This window comes from Gekko japonicus, unplaced genomic scaffold, assembly GCF_001447785.1.
Source record: "Gekko japonicus isolate JY-2015 unplaced genomic scaffold, Gekko_japonicus_V1.1 scaffold1168, whole genome shotgun sequence".
Classification (NCBI taxonomy): domain Eukaryota; kingdom Metazoa; phylum Chordata; class Lepidosauria; order Squamata; family Gekkonidae; genus Gekko; species Gekko japonicus.
In genome coordinates, this window is record NW_015174876.1 from 90,139 (window position 1) to 111,064 (window position 20,926).

Sequence of the window (20,926 nt, forward strand, 5' to 3'; positions counted from 1 at the left end):
CCTGAGCGCCTTCCGGCCGCCGGGCTGCCAGTTCCCAGAGCGTTCTCTGCGCATGTGCAGGGAACGCTCTTTTAATTTTTACTTTTTAGGTAATTTAAATATTTTTTCCAACTTTTCATATTTTTCTGCACACCTGGGCATTGCCCCAAGTGCGCAGGAAAATCTCCCTGCCCTCCAGGTACCCCCGATGTGCGGATTTAGATATCTGCACACAGGGGGCGCCTTCGCTATTAGTAAATAGATGATAGATAGATGATGATGATGATGATAGATAGATAGATAGATAGATAGATAGATAGATAGATAGATAGATAGATGATAGATAGTTTGTGCTTCTTTTACCACAAAGCGTACAATTTCACATCTTTTTGTGGCTAGCCAATATACTACTAAAGCAGGGCCCCCCAACCTTTTTGCTCATGCAGGCACCTTTGGAATCCTGACATATGGTGGTGGATGCAACCACTAAACGGCTGCCCCTGGAGGAAGGACCAGCCACAAAATGTCAGGAGAATGGTAATGTAGAATCGCTGATGGTAACACTTCAGTATTTCAAGCAGAAACTCTGTTTAACAGGTTGTGTTTTAAAATAAACATATCCCTTAAAATATTTTCTTGCATACACATAGCTTACGGCTGGTCACACAGTGAAGAACCTTGTGCTGTGGCGGTAGCTGCAGCCGAAAACCATTTTTTAAAAAAATCTGTTTGGCCAATCAAATATCCAGTGGCCAATCAGGAGCTCCGCCTGGTTCCATCCACTTTCTAAAAACACTTGGTGGCACCAAGAATGGTGTCAGTGGATGCCATAGTACCCGTGGACACCACATTGGGGACCCCTGCATTAGAGGCACTAATACAGGTGAAATAAATATGTCTTATTAAAAATGTACTGCAACCCATTACTTTGTCTAGTCTCCTAATATGCAACACGTGTTTGTTCCTTACCAAAAAGCCACTGAAGGTACCGAGGTCTTTTTTCAACTGGTAAATAGACGCCCAAAAAATATGCAGGGATTCCAGAGACTGCTATACCAATTCCAATAAGAGAATTGATTGTATCACTGTACAGAGGGACGATGACCAGGAAAAGGGTGCAGAAGCAATACACGACAGGGAAGAAGAGGCTGAGCTGCATATGCAAAAAGGTCAAAGCAAGTTACAGGACAAAGTACAACAGAAATGTAGCATAATCTCACATGCAAAAGAACCTCTATCATTTTATGCAAGTTCTCTTATAACTGCTAACTTGCTTTGGATACAGTAGCTTCCGTTAGATGTTGGAAAGAGGGTTTGATTCCATGTATTAAGTGCTTAGCAGTTAAGTGGTTTTTTGGTCAAGGCTACAGATTTTCTGTATAAGTGGTTTGTTGGTCAAGGCTTTCTGTATAATATTACAAGACAAATGAGACATCACCCTGAAGACCTTAGGTGAAAATAATACTCAGCATCTGTATACCAATGTTGGAGTTTAAAGCACTTTGCACACATGGTCTTGTTGCCATTCTTGTAGCATGCCTAATAAGGCAGGCCAGTCTTATTCTCTGGGTTTTGCAGATGGGGGAAGGTGGACTTAGGCTGAGGGACAATGGCTTGCCTAAGTTCATCAGTGGTTTGAAAAGCAGTATGCAGTCATGGTTAGTGTGTTGGACTTGGATGTGGGAGGTTGAGTAAAATCCCCACTCTGCCATGGAAGCTCACTGGGTTTTCTTGGACAAAAGTTTAAGTCCAGCAGCACCTTTATGACCAACAAAGTTTTATTCAAGGTGTGAGCTTTCATGTGCAAACACACTTCCTCAGATACACTGAAATGGAATTACAGATTGCAGTTGTACATATAGAGGGAGGGTTATTAAATTAGTATGCAAAATAGTGAAGATTTTTTTAACAGATACAAAGAATGACAAGCTTGGTATATGGTTATCATCTGTTTGGGTTTGTTTTCCCACCTTGATCTGGGTTTTCTTGGGTCAGCCTAATGTAACTCATAGGGTTATTGCTGTGAGAGAAGAAGAAGAGGAAGAGGAGGAGGAGGGAATTGGATTTATACCCCACCCTTCACTTGGAGTCTCAGAGTGGCTTACAAACTGCTGTGCCTTCCCCTCCCCACAACAGACACCCTGTGAGGTAGGTGGGGCTGAGAGAGCTCTTTTCAGAATTGTCCTTGAGAGAACAGCCCTGACAGAACTATGGCTTGCCCAAGGTCATCCAGCAGCTGCAAGTGGAGGAGTGGGGGGAATCAAACCCAGTTCTCCTAGATTAGAGTCCGCACACTTAACCACTACACCAAACTGGCTGGAATGGAGGTGGAGAGGCTGCTGTAGTGAGCTGCTTTGGGTCCCCCATTGGGTAGAAATTTGGGTCTAAATATCTAAAATAAATAAACAGCTTTATCTCTTGGTGCATCAACCTACTGCCTACATAGTCTGCAGCAGAGTTCAGCTAATGTCCTTAAGCCATGATACTTAAATACGAAACATGTCTGTATGAACCTGTGTGAATTTTGCTCCTCCAGTTAAGTTTGGCACCTCTCGAAGGTTGTTTGCACCTCCTCTGTTTGTGCTAGGCCTTTTGTGTGTGTGGTGGGACCAATTCTTTGGACTGACCCTCCAGAGCAAGATCAGAGATCACCTGCAGAGTTGTTTTTAGGAAAACATGTGAGCTTGCTATTTTTTAAGAGAGGCTACTATGTTGAGGGTGTTTCAATGTTTATTTACAGGAGCACTGAGATTTTAACTGAAATGAATGCTCTTTTGGGGCTGGTGACTTCCCCTACATTGTTGTTTTCTTTTTTTGTGTGTATGAGTATACTAGTACTTTCTTAGCTGACTTGAGTCTTTGAGAAAGGCAATGTGTGTGTGCATGTTCAAGCAATTAAATAAATTCAGAAGTAGCACTGCCTGATATAAAAATGCTGAGTAACACTGCCACCCTATGCCGAGTTACGTATACCCTCTAAGTCAATTGATGTCATTGTAACTGCATGTCATTCAAGAAGCCATCATGCCAGCCTGGTCCATAGGTCGCAAAACTGTACGGAGTCTAAGAAAACATGCAAGACCACTTCTAAGGACACATTCTAAATTGATAATCTCAGTTTCTGAGGCTGAGACTCTTTAATGTTTGAACAAAAAAGGGGGGGGATGTTTGAGAATAAAAATATTTTCCTGTACCATCCTTAGGTGATGCTTTGTTGTTGGCACCTACGGCAAGCCAAGGCTAACTCCTTCTTCCTCATGTTAGTCAAATTCAAGGGAAGGGAAACAGAAAGCATTCTGCATTTCCACAGTGGCTGGCTGTGTTCTCAAGCTGCATCTGAGCAGCTTTAATTTTATATCAGCTCCTAAAAGACTAATAAATACACAAGGCTGGATTTATTTGATGTATTTTTCCAACATCCTCCAGAATATTTGTCTCCCACTCTGAACTGGGTTCCATCTGCAGAAAATGCTAATTCAGATTGTTTCTAAGCTTAAATGGATATTACACAGAGGGGAAAAATGTGGCTTTATATTTGTCTACGCATTCTTAATAACAGAGCTACAATCTCTCTCTCTCTCTCCCTCGCTCCGTTTTTATGCTTTATTTCTGTTATTTACTTACTTTAATGGGCCGCCGTCTGGCTGGCTGGGTATATCTTAAATATATTAATCCTGCAATTGACAGTCCAACAAAAAACCAATAGCTGAAGCAGTAGTAGTTAATCAGGAGAAAAACGTCTTCCACAAGGAGATATATCAAAGTCATTAACCCCTACCAATGGATAAAGAGAAGAAAAAAGTCAGAGAAAGAAGAAAAGAATGCTATGTGCATGGTCTAAATATATTATTTGTTTGTTTGTTTAGAAAATGTATATGCTGTCTCTTCAGAGACCAGCTTGAGACAGTTCACAAAATAAAATACAATAAAATCATAATATAAAATTGTCAATCAACAGACATGAAAAAAGAGAATAACACTAGTAAAAATTTTTTAAAAAGTAATCAAGAACAAGCCAATGTATAAAACAACACAAAACAACAGCCTAAAAAAATGAATATTCATAAAATAGACCCCAGGCTAGAAGTTCTATTGTATACCTGTTTACAGATATTCCATGCTTAGAACCTAGTACAATTTTTCTGATTACTTTTTAAAATTGTTACTGTTATTTTTCAAATCCTGCACACACAAAGAATAACCCTGCAGGATTTGTCCTTTGTTTTTGACTTGTTTTGTTTATTTTCTTTAGATTCATATAAAATTACGTAAAATTACATAAAACAGCAAGAAAAATCTGCATGCGGATCATCTTGCTAGATTGGAATCTGTGTGCTCAAGGGTACTGCACTGGGGTTTATACAGGCATTTGACAATCTGCCATTTGCTATAAGGCTTACTAGGTAGTATGGTGTTTAGGCCAACTTCTGCAGCACAGGCAGAGGGACAGTACTCCCTCTAAGACCCAGCGTCAGAGTGCACAACTGCAGAAGAAGATTTTACTCTACTGTTGAATCATCCTCACATCATGACTGCTCCTCCCCATCAGCTCTAGCCCTAGGCAAAGTTAACGCTTACTTAACTTTGCAAAGCAGAGTCAATGCTTGTATGGAAGAGAGAGGGACTTAGTGTCCAATGGCTGCTGAGTGAACTGTGGCTAGTGTGTTTCCAGTGCTTCAGAGCTGACTTTTACGGATGCCAGCCTCCAGGTGGGACCTGGGGATCCTCCTGATTACATCTCATTTCCAGAATACAGGGATTGGCCCCCCTGGAGAAAATGGAGGCTTTGGAGGGCATTGTATCCTGCTGGGGCCCCTCCCCAGGCTCCACTCCCAAATCTCCAGGAGTTTCCCAACCTGGATCTGTCAACCCTACCCCACATCCCCTACTGGTGGCACCTGGCAACCCTAGCTAGCTTAGAGGGGGGGGGGATTGTGACACAGCACAGCAGTAAATGCTATGGTCCATACTTGCCTTGTTGGGCAGTCACTATACTAATCCATAAAGCCAAAGCTAATAAGAAAGGGGAAAAATGACAATGTGAAATATGGAAGTGTGTAAGAAGCAGAAGAAAAGTTGGTTTTGATATCCCACTCTTCACTACCCAAAGGAGTCCCAGAGCGGCTTATAATCTTCCCTTTCTCTCCCCACAACAGACACCCTGTGATGTCGATGGGGCTGAGAGAGCTCTGAGTGAACTGCTCTTGAGAGAATAGCTCTGAGAGAACTGTGACTGACCCAAAGTCACCCAGCTGGCTTCAAGTGGAGGAGTAGGGAATCAAATCTGGTTCTCCAGATTAGAGCCTGCCGCTCTTAACCTTCACACCAAGCTGGCTCTCAGCTTGAGTATTGTGTGATCGCTGTGTATTGTGTGTTATGGTTATGGGCTGGAGGGTTATGGGCGCCTATGTTATGTGTTACCTATGTGTTCTCACATGTGACAGGAGAGTTTGAGTATGTGCAAACATGAATAGCGAAAGAGACAGCCAGAGACTGCATACATATCATTTGACCAGTTTGATGTTTGGATACTTCACTTTCCTAAATTATCCGCTTGACTTCTTCCTGTGTGTCCGTGCTATAATCTGGATAAGGCTAGACAAAATATTTTCTGTGTATTCTGCCCCCTGACCGACTGTGCTGTATGCCCAGTGTCATAATTTTGCTGAGGCCTCTGCTAATCCATCAGTCTATCCTTAGTGCTTCACAATCAAACCCTTTGGTGGGAAGTCTGCATCCATTAATCAAGGTGGTGTGCAGTTGCTTCGCTATCCACCTGTTTGATATGCGGGCTTCCCGCACATATTTACACTACACTCCCGGGATGTTATTGACTCTGTTAAATTTTAGCTTGCCATCATTTGTTAATTTGGCTCTGGTTTTTACCTTGGATTATATGGATATTGTTTTTATCTGCTTTATTAGTCTACTGTAACCTGCCCTGAGTCCGCTTGCAGGGGAGGGTGGGATAGAAATCCCAATAAATAAATAAATGAATATCCAGGATCAGGAACTGCACATACAATAGCTGGAGATTAAATGTGGGCATGCGTCCAAATTTAATTTAGCCAATGCGATCCTTATCAGCGCAGTATAGAGTAGAGGCAGTGGTCCCCAACCTTGTTGAGTCTGTTGGCATTTTGGGGATTTTGACAAAGGGGAGGGGGTGTCGTGACAAAACAGGGGAGCAATTATGAAATGCTGGGGGTTTGAAAGACAAGCATCATCCTATCATGTAGACAGCAGTTTCTGAATAGGTGCTGCTTGCAGACATCAGTGTGGTGTGTTCAGGTCTTCTGAAGCACCCACGGGTTTAGCAGGGCGAAGGACTTCAGGACTGGCTTTCTGCTTTGGAGAAGAAGCAAGTGGCTTCCAGGAAATGCCTTGCTGGCCACCATGGCACCCATGGGTGCCATGTTCGGGATCACTGTCCTAAAAGCTGTGATCACATCCATTACTAGCCCATGCGATCTTAGGCTTGGTGAGAGCGAAGTTGATTTGCTTGGCTCACAACATGCAGCACGAACCAGAATTACACATCAAATGAATACAGGTTTCAAAACAGCCCACATGTAAATGTAACAAATGTAAACATATTTTGCTTCTTTTTATTTTGCAAATACTTACATTAAAAATAAGAGCAGGAACAGGCGTAAAACGTTTTATATGAATCAAACTCAGGCTGTCAGGCAGGTGTCCTTCTCTGGCTCCAACGTAGAAGAGCCTAACATAAAGGGGGGGGGGTCATAACAGAACACAGTCCTATTAGATTCTTACAAAGTGAGGGTGACATGGATCTAAAGGGCAGACTGAACATGGACCAGCAGAATAACAGTAAATATGGCTAGAAGCAGCCCTGAGGTCTGCTTGACAGAATGCCAGGGCTGTTCCCTTCAACAGGCGCTGCAGTGCTGATGTGAGACATTCTTATGTGATCCATCCACATCCCGTGTGGCAGCCATAAGGCAGTTGTACAATACAAACTGGATAACACAGGAACCAACCCTAGGTCACTGTAAGAAATAACTGCTTCTTTTTAAGGGTGCTCTTAAATATTAGCTGCTGCATGACCAGCCTGTGCCATTGTCACATGGCGTCCATGATGAAAATGAAAATATGATCATGTATCTCAACGCTTACAGTATTGTTAACTTAACAGAGAATAAATTTCTTTGTATCCCCACAGTCTGTTTTAGCAGGGTTGTTGTTGTTTTTTGTCTTTTCCTTTTAGTACCAAGGAGTCCTTCTACACACCTTCTATCTGGGATGGTCGTCCTCTTCAACTGAGTGCGCAACTTTGGGAGGGATGCACATGGAGTGGTGAGGGACACCCACCTAGCCAGCCAGATCAGCCGAATCAACCCTGACGATCAGTGAGGTGACAGATGTTGCAGCCAGATCACCCTCACATCCAAGGAGTCTTTGTAGCATTTGCCATAGATGGTGATAAAAAGGTAACTGCTCATACAATGAACTCTCTTATATTGAACAAAATGAGCTTGGATGAGTATGCTTGGGAGATTTGGAATTATGCACGATAGAGATTTTCTGCATTACTACCACCAGCCACCAGGAAGCACTGTATTTTCTAACCTCATAGGCTTGGGTCCTATGAATGCGTGTGCTAGATAGTTTCTACTGTGGGAGTGGGCTTCCGTGTCTGCTAAAACCTCCATTTGTGCAAGGGGCCATTGGAAACCATTGATTTTGTATAATGGAAGTTTTAGCACAAGTTTTAGCAGATGTTACCATGGGGTAATTTGGTGCTGTTTTGGAGCCTGGGAATAAATGGCACCCGGAAGCACCATTAGATATACTTTCAACAAGCGGTATGCAGCAAGGAGCACACTACATGACAAAATGGTTGTCTGATTGTAATGTCTCACAACTAGATAAATTTGCATTGTACATGGAATATTGTATATAAAGTGTTCTACTCAGAGGTCATTTCAGGGGGGGAACGCGGGGGAACACAGTTCCCCTGGGTGAGGTGCAGGGGGGCGGGGCACATGACGAAGCCCCGCCCCCTGCTTCCGGCCGCCCCGCTTCCGGCCCTCATTCAGCCAGGAGGAGGCAGGAGAAGAGGGAGGGTAAGTTGCTTCCTCCCCGCCTCTCCCCACCCCTGTCTGCCTGGGGCCAGGGAGGGCCTTGACGGGGCTTCCTCGCACTTCCGCTGGCCTTGCAGGTCCACCACCGGGCCCCTGATGTCAGGGGGTGTGGCATATGCTAATGAGTTATGCTAATGAGTTCCCCTAGCTCTTTTTCTACGAAATGACCCCTGGTTCTACTCAGGTCATCACAGGTTAAAATTGCCTATGAGGTGAAGCAACTATACAATTGTCCTATTCTGCTGAAACACTTCTAGGCTAATTTTAGATTGTGTGAATTGGGTCCTTATAAACAACTTTGTTTGAAAGACTGATGAATCTTCATATCCATCCATCCATCCGTCCATCTATCTATAGATTACATTGGTGACTAGAGACCATTTCAATTGTTACATTTGGGAAATCTAACCATGGGTTAGATCTCAGTCTTCTGATACACATGATCACTATTTTGTCTGAACAGGGCATCATATGTCTTTTCCAGCTTTGGTACATAGAATATGTACCAAATATGGACAATAAACATGGTGCCTTATTCAGAAAAATGGTGACCTTGTGTGTCACGTACTTCTGATACATACGGCTGGATAACCCCAAAGGCAACATCTGAAAAAGTCTTAGTTGTTCTATGGAACCCCAGAAGATAAACAGAATCTTCTTTGTACCTAACAATTCCCTTTTGCACAAATGTGCCAGATAAATAAAACTTAATATTGCTATAAAGCACATACAGTTCACTGGACTCACTGCGTAGTCAGAATCAAAGACAGAGGAGTTGCCTCGGTAAACAGTAGGTTGTGCTTTTACTGTCATTTTACAGTTTGCTTATTTTTGAACGACATGTTCTTTTGAGGTAGCTTGTAAATGAAAGAAGGATGAGACAAAGCATCACAAAGGTCCAGTGTGGTACCACACAATCGCTTTTACGAAATGCTTCTGGCTTCACCTGTACAATGCTAGCTTCTTAATTTGTACCTGGAAGCTGCAATAATAGATGAGTTTAATCCTCCGTAACAAGACATGGCCACTGCAATGGGGATAATCCATTTAGCATGGCTAAGAGCTTCATTACCAAAAGTCTGTAATAGGAAAAAGAAAGAGCTCGTTCAGCTAGTTTCACAATGTGAGCTGACTGTCATGGAAATTTACAGCTCAAGCACAGCCAGCCAGCCTGTTTTAAAAAAATGATTATCTTGAAAAGGGTTTTTAAACAGCCAGGTTATTTTTGTGATCCATAAAACACAGCTAAATTGCCTGTGAGTGGGTGACTAAGTAATGACAAGACAAAAGCATTACTCACATGTAAAGAGTGGCGGGGACTGGCAGTCTACTTTCAGGGAAAGTTCATGGTGGGCTGCTGCTCTGAAGCATTGCTGGCAGGCTGGCAGCAAGAAGCAAGCAGAGCCAAGCCCCAGTAGCTTTATGAGCCGTGCAAGGACTGCTTGGCTTGGGCCCTTCAAGTAGGGTTGCCAACTCAAGGCTGGGGAATTCCTTGAGATTCGGAGGTGGAGCCTGAGGAGGTAGGGTTTGGGGAGTAGAAGGAGCTCAGTGGAATACAATTCCATAAAGTCCACCCTCCAAAGCAGCTATTTCCTCCAGGCAAAACTGATCTCTGTTGTCTGGAGATATCCAGGCCCTACCAGCAGACCTTAATTCCAACTTTCAGCTCAGAAGTTATCTCCTCCTCCTCCTGTGAAATCATCCCTAACACCACTGGCTGCATCTGAGCAAGTGACCTCTGTCGGCTTGGCTCATAGTGCTGCAGGAACTGCTCACCTTGGCTTGTTCCTGAGTCTGTTTAACTTAGGGATGCCAGCCTCCAGGTAGGGCCTGGGGATCCCCTGGAATTATAGCTCATCTCCAGACTACAGAGATCAGTTCCCCTGGAGACAATGGATGCTCTGGAGGATGGACTCTACAGTATTGTACCCCACTGAGGTCCCAGACTCCATCCTCAAATTTCCAGGAGTTTCCCAACCTGGTTCTGGCAACCCTACTCCCCTCCCATCCCCTGTGGTGGCCAAGGGGGACTTGGCAACCCTAGTTGACTTCCCAGTCAACCCTTGAAAAAGACTGACTATCCAACAGTTGGATTTCATCACTGTGCTGGGATTTCTGAACATCTTAAACTTTAAGAAAAACAGTATGTTCTGCATTTATCTGTCCAAACGCCATCCACTTTGCCTCTTTCCTTCCTTGTCTCTCTCAGGGCAATAATCCTCTCTGTATGCAAGACAGGGTGCCTGGGCTTCCAGTTCCTATACTGGGGAGACATCTAACTCTTGCTTCTCTCCTTCCCACCAGCCCACCTACTTTTATCTATTCCCCATTTTTCAGCTATATTATTATTTACTTACTTCATTTATACCTTACCTTTCTCCACAAAGGGAACCCAAAGCAGCTTACAGTATTCTTCTCAGATTTGGCCATGTTCAGAATTAGATATATTGACAAGGTCCCTTCTAATGCTAGGATTCAGTTGCTATAGTCCTAAAGACACATTCCTAGGAGACACATTCCTGTCTCTACCTGACCTAGCCACGGTAATCCATGCAATGGTTACCTCTGGGTTGGACTACTGTAATTTGCTTTATGTGGGCCTGCCCTTGCGCCTGACCTGGAAGCTCCAACTGGTCCAAAATGCAGCTGCGCGGGTCCTTACTGGGACCCCTCAGACAGCACACATTCAACTAGTGCTGCGTGAGCTGCATTGACTTCCAGTGGAGCACCAGATCAGGTTCAAGGTTCTGGTTTTGACTTTTAAGGCCCTTAGTGGTCAGGGACCTACATATCTTCAGGAGAGATGTTCCACCGGCCCTTCTGTTGAGGAGAGCAACAGGGCTTATTTGGCAATTTTACATCATTCCCCATCCCTTTTTATTGCCCCCCCCTCCCAGGGAGGCTGGGGAGCTGGAATTCTTTCCACCATCTTATATACTGTATGTATGGTGTTTTTATTTATTGGTATTATTGGATTATTTTAACTTAGTTTTAAATTGAGCTTTGTATATTATTTTGTTGTAAGCCACCCTGAGCCAGTTTCCAGGGAAGGGCAGCCTAGTAAATCTAATTTAAGGAGTAAAAAGGTAAAGGTTCCCTTGCTCGAAAGCCAGTCGAATCCGACTCTAGGGTTGCGGTGCTCATCTCCGTTTCAAAGTCGAAGAACCCGTGCTGTCTGAAGACGTTTCCGTGGTCATGTGGCCGGCATGACTAAACACCAAGGCGCACGGAATGCTGTTACCTTCCCACCGAAATGGTACCTATTTATCTACTTGCAATTTCTTGCTTTCGAACTGCTAGGTTGGCAGGAGCTGGAACTAGAGATGGGAGCTCACTCCATCATGCGGCACCCGGGTCTCGAACTGCTGAACTACCAACCTTCCACAGCCTGCAGTTCAGCGTCTTAACCACTTGAGCCACCGCAGCTCCAATTTAAGGAGTAAGCCCCAATGAATAACATGGGATTTACTTTTGAGCAGATCTGCCTAGGGCTGCTCTCCATGATTCCAGTTGCTTTCCTCATTCATTAGCAGTAATACCTGCAATAAAACCTAGTCTGTGCAATTTATTTATTATTGTCTGGATGGGAGGAAAGATGCCATGGTATAGCCTGATATTGTCAGATCTTGGAAGCTAAGCAGGGTTAGTACTTGGATGGAAGACAGCAAAGAAAGGCCATGTCAGACCACCTTTGCAATTCTCACTTGCCTTGAAAACCTCTTGCTGGGTTGTCAAAGGTTCGCTGTGACTTGACAACACTTTACACAAACACATTGTCTGGATCACATGAACTTTTCTGCCGTTTGTGACCCCACCCCCAGTCTAGTCGTTTGCACCAGCGGAAAACTTTTTGACCTGGGGAAACTACTACTGTTAACAGGAAACCTCGGTAGGATCCAACTCTATATTTTTATCTTACGTTTTAGCCAAAAGTGGCTCTCAAGCTGGCTCACAGTACTAGAATATCAATAAAAATGATATTAACATTCAGTAGAAATATTCCTGGACAAGTGGATTCTCAGTTGGAGCTGAAGTGAGTCATAACAGAGGCACTTCTGGCTGTCTCCTGCCTTCTATGTGAGGTTATAACTGATGGTTTTCTTACATGTGGACAACCAAGTTCTTTGCAATGTGATTTATAATATTTTCTAATTTAGTTAAAGAAAAAAAGATCAGTTTTCTAATATGCATGCATTCCAATGGTAGTGCTGATGGCAGTTTCGGAAACTGAACTGCTAACAGCTCTCCTGTTCCACCTTAAGCAGTTCCTGGCAGCATCTCCTGCACACACATCACTTTCTAATGAGCTATACAACAATGCCTCCCATCGCCCACCTGAATCAAACAAAAATATCAAATTCTACCAAAAGCACCCAACTTCAAAAGCCAAAGGGGGGGGGGAAATGCAAGTATGATTTATTTGCATAACCGACTCCATTAGTCACTTTGTGGTTTTAGTTCAAATCTATACTTGTCACAAAATACTTAGCTATGCACAGTAGTATAGACCACAGTCCCTCATAAATCATCCAAGTAACTTTGTGAATCATGTAGTATAGTGCAACCCTATTGCCTGTGCAGAAAAGCCCTCTTGAATTATACCGAACTGACTGATTTATAATAGATACTTTGGGGGGGGGGTGTTATTTGGTCCTTACGTGATTTTATGAGCCAGGATGGGCAAGGATCCAGAGTACAACCAGGATGGAAGTGGGTCAAAATGGTCCATAAATAGACTGGGTGGTTTATTAGGCTCATGTGTACCCAGGGCATTGCCACTGACTTGCAAAGTATCACCAGATTTAAAGTAGTTGTTAGATGAGGATGAACAGTCCTGAGAAGCAGAGGTGGTCTGCCATTTCCTTCCTTTGCAGAGCTGTCCTTGGTGGCCTCCTATCCAACCTTGCTTAGTTTCAAAGATCTGATGAGATTGATATACTATGCCGCCTTCTCTCTTGGCCTTTTCATTTGCCATTGCAAGAAAAACAAAAAAAGATCTTCATACCATCAGTAGCTGTAGTGGATCACTTAAAGCAAGACTATTTTTAGTCTTCACTATAGTTTCTTCATTACTTTCAGTCCAATTATTATTCCAACTTCTGAATTTACCACCTATGATTTGCAACTTACCACAGCCACTGCATCACTTGCTAATAGAGCTGGCATGTCCAGCACAACATAGTAGGCTACATTTGTCAACAAGTAAATGATTGTCACAATAGGCATTGAAATTGCAATGGAAAGTGGCAGGTTCCTGCAGAGGGAGATAAAACAGTATGGCACATTACTCATAATGCAGTAAGTGGTAAAACAAACAAGAAACAGAGGGGGGGGGATTCAAACAGTCATAGGGCTGTTTGCAAATATATCTTTCTACTTGGAAGAACTATGCAAATGAACCGCGCTCCTTTACTTCCTTCTACTAAAAAGCCACATGGGCTGAAACAGAGCAACCAAACGTATATTATCAGAACAAAGTGGCAAAGACCTTACCACTCAAAAAGTAACATCAGAATCAAAATCCAAAAGAAGCCAGATAATCTTAGATTCAGCAATCACACAAGCATCAGAAATAGATGAAAAAAGGGGCAAAGAAGAAGAGGGCAATCAAATACAATAGGAACGACAGTCTTGATCCTACTTGAGGAACACTGGCAGATATTATCTGAATAAGGTGTCCATGAATATTTCCCATTTAACACTGCAAAAGGTAAGGAGTCTACATGTGCCATCATAAAGGCTCGCCCCAGCTTTGAAACTCGATTATAAAAATATGGTGGTATTTTCCAATGGATGCACAATCTATGTGCAATGGGAGAACTGACTCATCAAGCACATAGATAATGTGTAGTGGTTAAGTGTGTGGACTCTAATCTGGGAGAACCGGGTTTGATTCCCCACTCCTCCACTTGCACCTGCTGATGTGACCTTGGGTCAGCCACAAGCTCTGGCACAGCTGTCCTTGAAAAAGAGCAGTTTGTGTCAGTGTTCTCTCAGCCCCACCCACCTCACAGGGTGTCTGTTGTGGGGAGGGGAAGGGAAAGGAGTTTGTAAGCCGCTCTGAGACACCTTTGGGTAGTGAAGGGCGGGGTATAAATCCAATCTCTCTCTCTCTCTCTCACTATTGTAGTCCAATTCTGTAATAAGGTCCTTTATTAATTTATACAGTTAATTGGAAGGTAGACTCACTATCATATCTATTGTCAAGTTTAAGGTAGACAATTTTTAAATCCATTAATTTATCCCACAATGATACAAATGAATCATTATGAAGAGGTAATAAACTGTGTCCCAGTTCAGATTTGAGAATCTTAATGTGATATTTTAAGGCTCTGATGCATGCCATTGCCTCCAAAGAACTTTGGCCTTACTCTGCTCATAAGACAAGTCTATTAACACATTTAGGGGTGCCTAAATTCGTACATAAGAAGTGTAATAGCAGTTTATAAAATTTCTCAGATATAGCCTCAATCCCTTCAATCCATATGGGGGCACAATATAAGAACTCTGCTTCAGTCTCTGCCACATAGGCTGCAATGGCTGCTGGAATATACTGTAAAAAAGAAACGTGAAATGGCTGCAGTTGGTTGAATTGCTGGTTTGGTGGAATTAAATAGGATCCCCACATAATGATACTGGGAGCTGTTCGATTGGTCTTCCATCTATTTTCAATTATATAAATGCTGGATGGATTGAAATATCAAAACTTTAGTTTTATTATAATTCATTGAAAATTTCTCATCCTGACAATAGTTGGGGGGGAAACCCATCATTTTTCTGAGGTCAATAACGGATCTCGATAGGAGGACCGTACCATTCACATACAATAGAACTGGTATACTTTCATTTTCAATGATGAAGAATGAAAACTTGGATGCAAGAGATGATCCTTTGGATCATTTAAATACAGGTTGAATCATTGAGGAGCAAGAACACAGCCCTTCTTAACTCCATGTTGCAGTGGAATTTTCTCTGATAGCTCCCCCCCCCACCAAATATAGCTATGCAAATCCGAATAGAGATTGTGAATCAAGGCTAATAGCCGCTAATCAGTGAAAGTTTGCTCTAATTTTCTCCAAAGAAATTGTATAAAAAGCAGATTTTAAAGTACAAATATGACTGCCAGATAGCCCTCTGAAAGCAGGAATATTTTTCTGCCAGGAAATGAAGAACATGGGCAATGGTCCACTGTTGAGGCACCAGCACGAAAACCTGCCTGTTCACAGCTTGTAATTTCTTGCTCCTCTGTCTATGAAATCAATTAATCAATAGCATAAATCTTGCTTATGACTCGCAAGAGACTTATTGGTCTATAGTTTGCAGGATCATGACAATCACCTTTCTTATATATAGGCAGTATAACAGAATCCTTCCAAGAAGAAGGAATATAGCCTGTTCTATTAACCTGGGTAAAAATAAAATATCCACCCACCAGTCAAGGTTGGCTTTAGATATCTCAGCAGGGGCATAATCAAGCCCAGAAGCTTTTCCAAAAGAAAAAGAGGTTAAAACTGTACATGTATTTCATTCTTGGATACTTCTGGCTGATTAGGTAGAGCTGACAGATTAGTCTCAGGCCTACCAGATTCCTCTTTGCACAGATCTGCAAAAAATTTCTCCCAGACAGTTACAGGGCTATTATTGGGCAGGAACGCACAGGAACGGAGTTCCGGCTGGCTCCCAAGTTGACCATGCCCAGCAGGAACTCATTAGCCTAATAGGCCACACCCAACAGCAGAAATTCATTAGGATTGGCTACATTAGGGGTGTGTGGCCTAACATGCAAAGGAGTCCCTGCTACAAAAAAGACCCTGGGTTTTGACAACAAACAAGGTAAGCAGAATAACAAGCAAAAGGTGGGTGTGGCTGGATAACCACACTTCTGGTAACATGGGGGTGCGGCCTAATGTGGTAATGAGCTGTGCTGTCAGGGGTGTGGACTACTATGCTAATGAGTTCCTGCTGTTGGGTGTGGCCTATTATGCTAATGAGTTCCTGCTGGGCTTTTTCTACAAAAAGAGCCCTAGTTATGGATATATAAAAAATTAAAGGCCGGTGTTTCTTCTGTCTACTAGACATCATGGACCAAAAGGCAGTCATATTATTTGTCTCAATAAATTCAATAAGACTGGACCAGCCATCAAACTGTGCTCCTCTTTTGCACTTCCTAACCATAGTTTTATAATTACACATCAAAGAAAGGTAATTTTCTAAATTTGCAAAGGGTTGCAAATTAAATTTATAAAACCAGCCTCTCTTGGAGTAATATTGCATGCCCAGATAATTTAGGATTTTAAAATTGAATGACTGACATTCAGTTACTGAACTAATAAATATATGTAATTGTTCATCGTTCAAATTCAGGGTGAGTTGACACTACAGGGATCACAGAGTAGCTGCCTAGCAGCTTAGTGCACAGTATCAGAACTTTGTGGATAGACAGTCCATTGTAGCCTCTGATCATGTAGTTAGGCCCTGCTTCACCACACAACCTTCCCATGATTGGTAGCCTTAGGCTCCTTAAAATAGTAGGAGTTTACTGATGATATTCCTTAAGCTTTAAGGAGATGACTGCAAGGTTCCTGGTTGTCCTGAGACAACTAAGGAAACTTTACATCCCCTCTCTCCCAAGAAATGCTGTGCAGGGTCCAGCTCATTATCTGTGAAATTGAGTTGAAATATGCTTTAATCCAAAAGAATACTGGGGAAAAGACGTGACTCACTGATACTCTCATTAACTGGCAGTATGATAATGTTGTTCTATGAAACATAGAATCAAAGAATCATAGAATCATAGAGTTGGAAGGGGCCACACAGGCCATCTAATCCGATTTGCCTGCTCAGTGCCTAAAGCCTCCCTGACAAGCATTTGTCCAGCTGCTGCTTGAAGACTTCCAGTGCCAGGGACCTTACCACCTCCCTAGGCAATTCCACTGCTGAATACTCTTACTGTAAAAAAAAAAAAAGGTTTCCTGCCCATAATTTAAACCCTTTATTGTGAGTCCTATTGCATTTATGTACCTTTCTGGATTTTTCATTTCTTCAGTGACAAAATTCAGTGTATCCCATCCAGAGTAGGAAAAGAGGGCTGAATAAAGAGCAAGAGCAATGAATCCTGTATCTGTTGTTGAACCTTCAAATGGATCCTTAAGGTTATCAGTTTCTCCTGTGCAAACGTCAGAAGTCTGCAGTTATTTACATATCTGCATATAATCTACATACAATTTACATGAAATAGCGATACATTCAGCATATTTATTATGGAAACGTGGGGAAAAAGTCATCTCATGTTGTCTTTTCTATAAATTAATGCATACCTCACCTTCAGTATGCACATGTAATGAGTCTTCTGTTCACATAAACTGCCTCACATCAAAGAAGAAAACTCATGGAAGGTCATTTTCCTGTGAGTACAGATATTAAATCTGGAGCACTTTCCACATAATGTTCATTTGGAGCCTTCCATGAGTTTCGTGATCTAATGATGATACCCTGCTCACACAAATAGACTATACCCACTAGCAGTTAAATATGCAAGAGAGCCACCAAAAGTAATATATGAACTGACTTTACATTTAAAAAAAATGAACACATGAATCTGGAATTATAAAAGCTTCGTGTTATCCAGTATAATTATTGTTATTTGTTGAGCACAACCAACAAGACAGTCATGCACATCTTTGGTGGAGCCCCATCTTTGCCGGATATTTTAGGGAACAGACAACAAAATATTTAGTACATTGCACTGAACTGTAATTTCAGGAAGAACTAGATGCTGATATAAACCATCTGTAGAATAGAATTATTCTGGACAAGTGTTTTGTGGACAGCTGTCCCAGGCTGGTTCATGTTAGCAGTGTAATCCTAGCAGTGTAATCTTATGGAAAGTCTCTCAATTCCAGAGTCACCATACTGACTTCAGTAGCCTTAAACTGGTGTAACTGAATAGGATTGCACTGGTGGTTACCATCTGTCCTATTTGCAATCATTTACAGATATGCACAAGAACACTGTCCAATCACTGTCCATAAATATACTGTGCCAAGATTTCTGTTAGCCTGGAAACTGCTGCTGAATGTACCCTGTTTCCATACAGTTTCCACATGTTCATACAGCTGGGGATGGTTTATGTAGAGTTTAAAAGCACAGTCAAAGTAGATGGTCTGAACTGGGCTATAGTCTTCTTAACATACTATTCGGTTCTGTTAGTATTCATTCATAGGAAGTATATCTTACCTTGACTAATTTTATAAAGACCCACTGCTATTACCATAATAAGGGCCATAACTTTTGCATATGTGAAAAGATCTTGTACTCTGGTTCCCCACTTCACATTGACACAGTTAATAAATGTCAGGGAGCCTAATGAAGAAATGGGACACAAACAAGATATGCACGGTTAGCTGCACTTCAGCAAGATATGGGTCACTTGAAGTATTTTCATTAACTTGATAGGATTTTTTTTCCTAAGCAAAAGAAGTTAATAAGAATATACTGGATTGGGGGGGGGGGGTCAGAGTTTCCAGAAATGAAGAATGAAAAATATCCAATGATGGAGCAAACAGAGATTAAGGAGTCAGCCTGCTCTAGGTGGGTTTCACTCCCCACCAGAAAACACATAGTTAGGATCCAAACTAATATTGTTAATAGTTTAATGTATTTTAGTGCTTATTGATTTTGTTGTAAGCAATTTCCAAGGATGTGCACTAGCACAAAAATCTGGATTTGGAATCCAGATTTGGAATTAGGAGCCTTCAGATTTCAAATTTTAGAAAATATGACTTTTCCAAATATCTGAAATTCCATTAAAATGAATAAGAATAACTTATTTTCCATTAAAAAGAAGGCAAACAACTTTTTAAAAGCTTTCCCTCAGCCTCTGACCCTTTCCCAGTGCCTATGCCAACCCCCAAGAGTTAAGATTTGGCAACATAGTGCACACAGCCACAGCTACTATTGCCAGGCAGCAGGGTTGTGTTGCCAGCCCCCTGTCAGGGAATCCCCTGCCCCCAGGTTATGCCCCCCCAATCACCATAGGGGAGGCCTACCCCAGCATTTCAGCTATGTCACTGGCAGTGCTCCCTCTAAGCTGTGGAGTCCTGTGAGCAAAAATTCTACTTTGTGAGCTACTGGCATTAAAGCTGTGAATGAGCGATTTGGCTACTGCATAAATTAGCTTGCTCTGGAGCTAGGACAAAAGTGTGTGAGCTGGAAGCTAAAAAAACTGTGAGCGAGCTCACACTAACTCAGTTTAGAGGGAACACTGTTCACTGGTGACACAGCAGCATCACTTCTGATGTGCATGCTGGCAACATAGTGACACCCTGGTATTTGGGCAAAACCACTGTGGTAGAAGTTATGGTGTGCACCGTAAGAGATGTCGCCATGTTGCCGATGATTCCAGCCTAGGGCTCTTTTTGCTGCCAGCAACATGGCTGAAAAGCAGGGCTAGGTCTCCCTTTCCTGCCGGGTACCTGGCAACTCTTCGGCAGTGCCAGGCATTAGGAAAGAACTGTAATGTGTGCAAATGCCACCAGGGAGCACTGGGCATGGCACAGTGGAGCAGGGGAGAGCTGGTGCTGTGGAGTGGGAAAATACGCTGTGGGCAGCACTGACAGGCAGACTGGAGCGACAGGTGGATAGACAGTGGTGAGAGGGTGGGAATTACTCCAACAGCATTGGGCACAGCACAGCACAGCACAGCTGAATGAGTGAGCCCAGTCCTGAAGCAGCAGTTGGAAGAAAGGAAGGGGCAGCAAGAGGAGGCAGCAGACTGAAGCATGGCATACCCTGCACTATGGACTGGAGTGTGCCATTCCCTCTTACTGAAAAGGCACCTCAGGGAAAGCCCAGTAATGGTAGATTGATCTTAAGGGGGGGGGGAGGACCAGTTTCCCCACAGATCCAGGTTCCAGGAATGACTGACAACGTCCCCAGCCTAACAGAACACCCACTTGCTGGGCTCACTTTTTGGTGGGCAAGAGATCCCTCCCACTGCTACCTCAATCAGACCTCCCCCAACAGAGCCCTTTTCAGCCCAGTAAGTCCAGGGGATCAGTCTATTTCGGCTTGCAGGGCTTCTGCATGTGTGCCTCCACATCTGCCTCTGCCATGTCCCCCTTCCAGCAAAACCATGGCAACACATATCAGGGGACACTGAGCTTTCTGCTGTCACCAGCCTTGATGCTAGGCTGTCTGGGGAATGTTTCATTTGCCTTTCTCAAGCAACCAGGTCAGCTTGTCTGAGGAATAGATTTCACTTTTGTCTTCTTGCAGGCAGCCTATCCTGCTTTCTGTAGGTGTCAATAGAACTCCAAATATCAGGAATTATTATGAAAATATGGAACAATAAAATTCCAACTTGGAAATCATCATATAATTCATATCATTCACTCTGAATATAGCACCATTCAGTGAGTATGGATATTTCTGACTCTGAATTGCACATTTCTAGTGAGTTCTGCCACAATTTATGGAAAAGTGGAAACCATCTAAATAAAGAAATATGAGTGCAAAACCTGGAACAATCCTGTTTTTACAACTCCGGCTGTTTCATTTGCAAGATGAAAATACAGTTGAGAGATTCTTATTCTTTTGGTGCCCTCTAGCATTCAAAGAGAAAGTTGCAGCTTCCTATGAAATGTGCTTTAGTTGAGCACACTGCTTATCACCAAAAACCATGTAAAATAGACCCTTTGGCAATTACACTCCCCTTTATAGCATATAAAACTAGGTAGCTAGGCAAAACTAGGCAAACAAACTGGATTCTGGTATGACATGAGGTAGTAGTTACAGGAGATTTGTTTTATAATGAGCACTAGCTGTCAATCTACATTTGA

At 42.7% G+C, this 20,926-nt stretch overlaps 1 protein-coding gene across 2 annotated transcripts in view; it reads right to left on the reverse strand.

Annotated features, from left to right (window-relative positions):
- LOC107121845 (Y+L amino acid transporter 2-like) overlaps positions 1-20,926 on the reverse strand; it is a 39,199-nt gene that overhangs the window by 4,119 nt on the left and 14,154 nt on the right. For both annotated transcript variants that reach the window (XM_015424848.1, XM_015424847.1), the window contains 7 exons: positions 18,324-18,449; positions 17,109-17,253; positions 13,218-13,341; positions 9,063-9,166; positions 6,607-6,703; positions 3,604-3,753; positions 949-1,132 (listed from right to left, as the gene is read on the reverse strand). In XM_015424848.1, the coding sequence (XP_015280334.1) occupies positions 949-1,132; positions 3,604-3,753; positions 6,607-6,703; positions 9,063-9,166; positions 13,218-13,341; positions 17,109-17,253; positions 18,324-18,449 (930 nt within the window). The remainder of the gene's footprint in view (positions 1-948; positions 1,133-3,603; positions 3,754-6,606; positions 6,704-9,062; positions 9,167-13,217; positions 13,342-17,108; positions 17,254-18,323; positions 18,450-20,926) is intronic.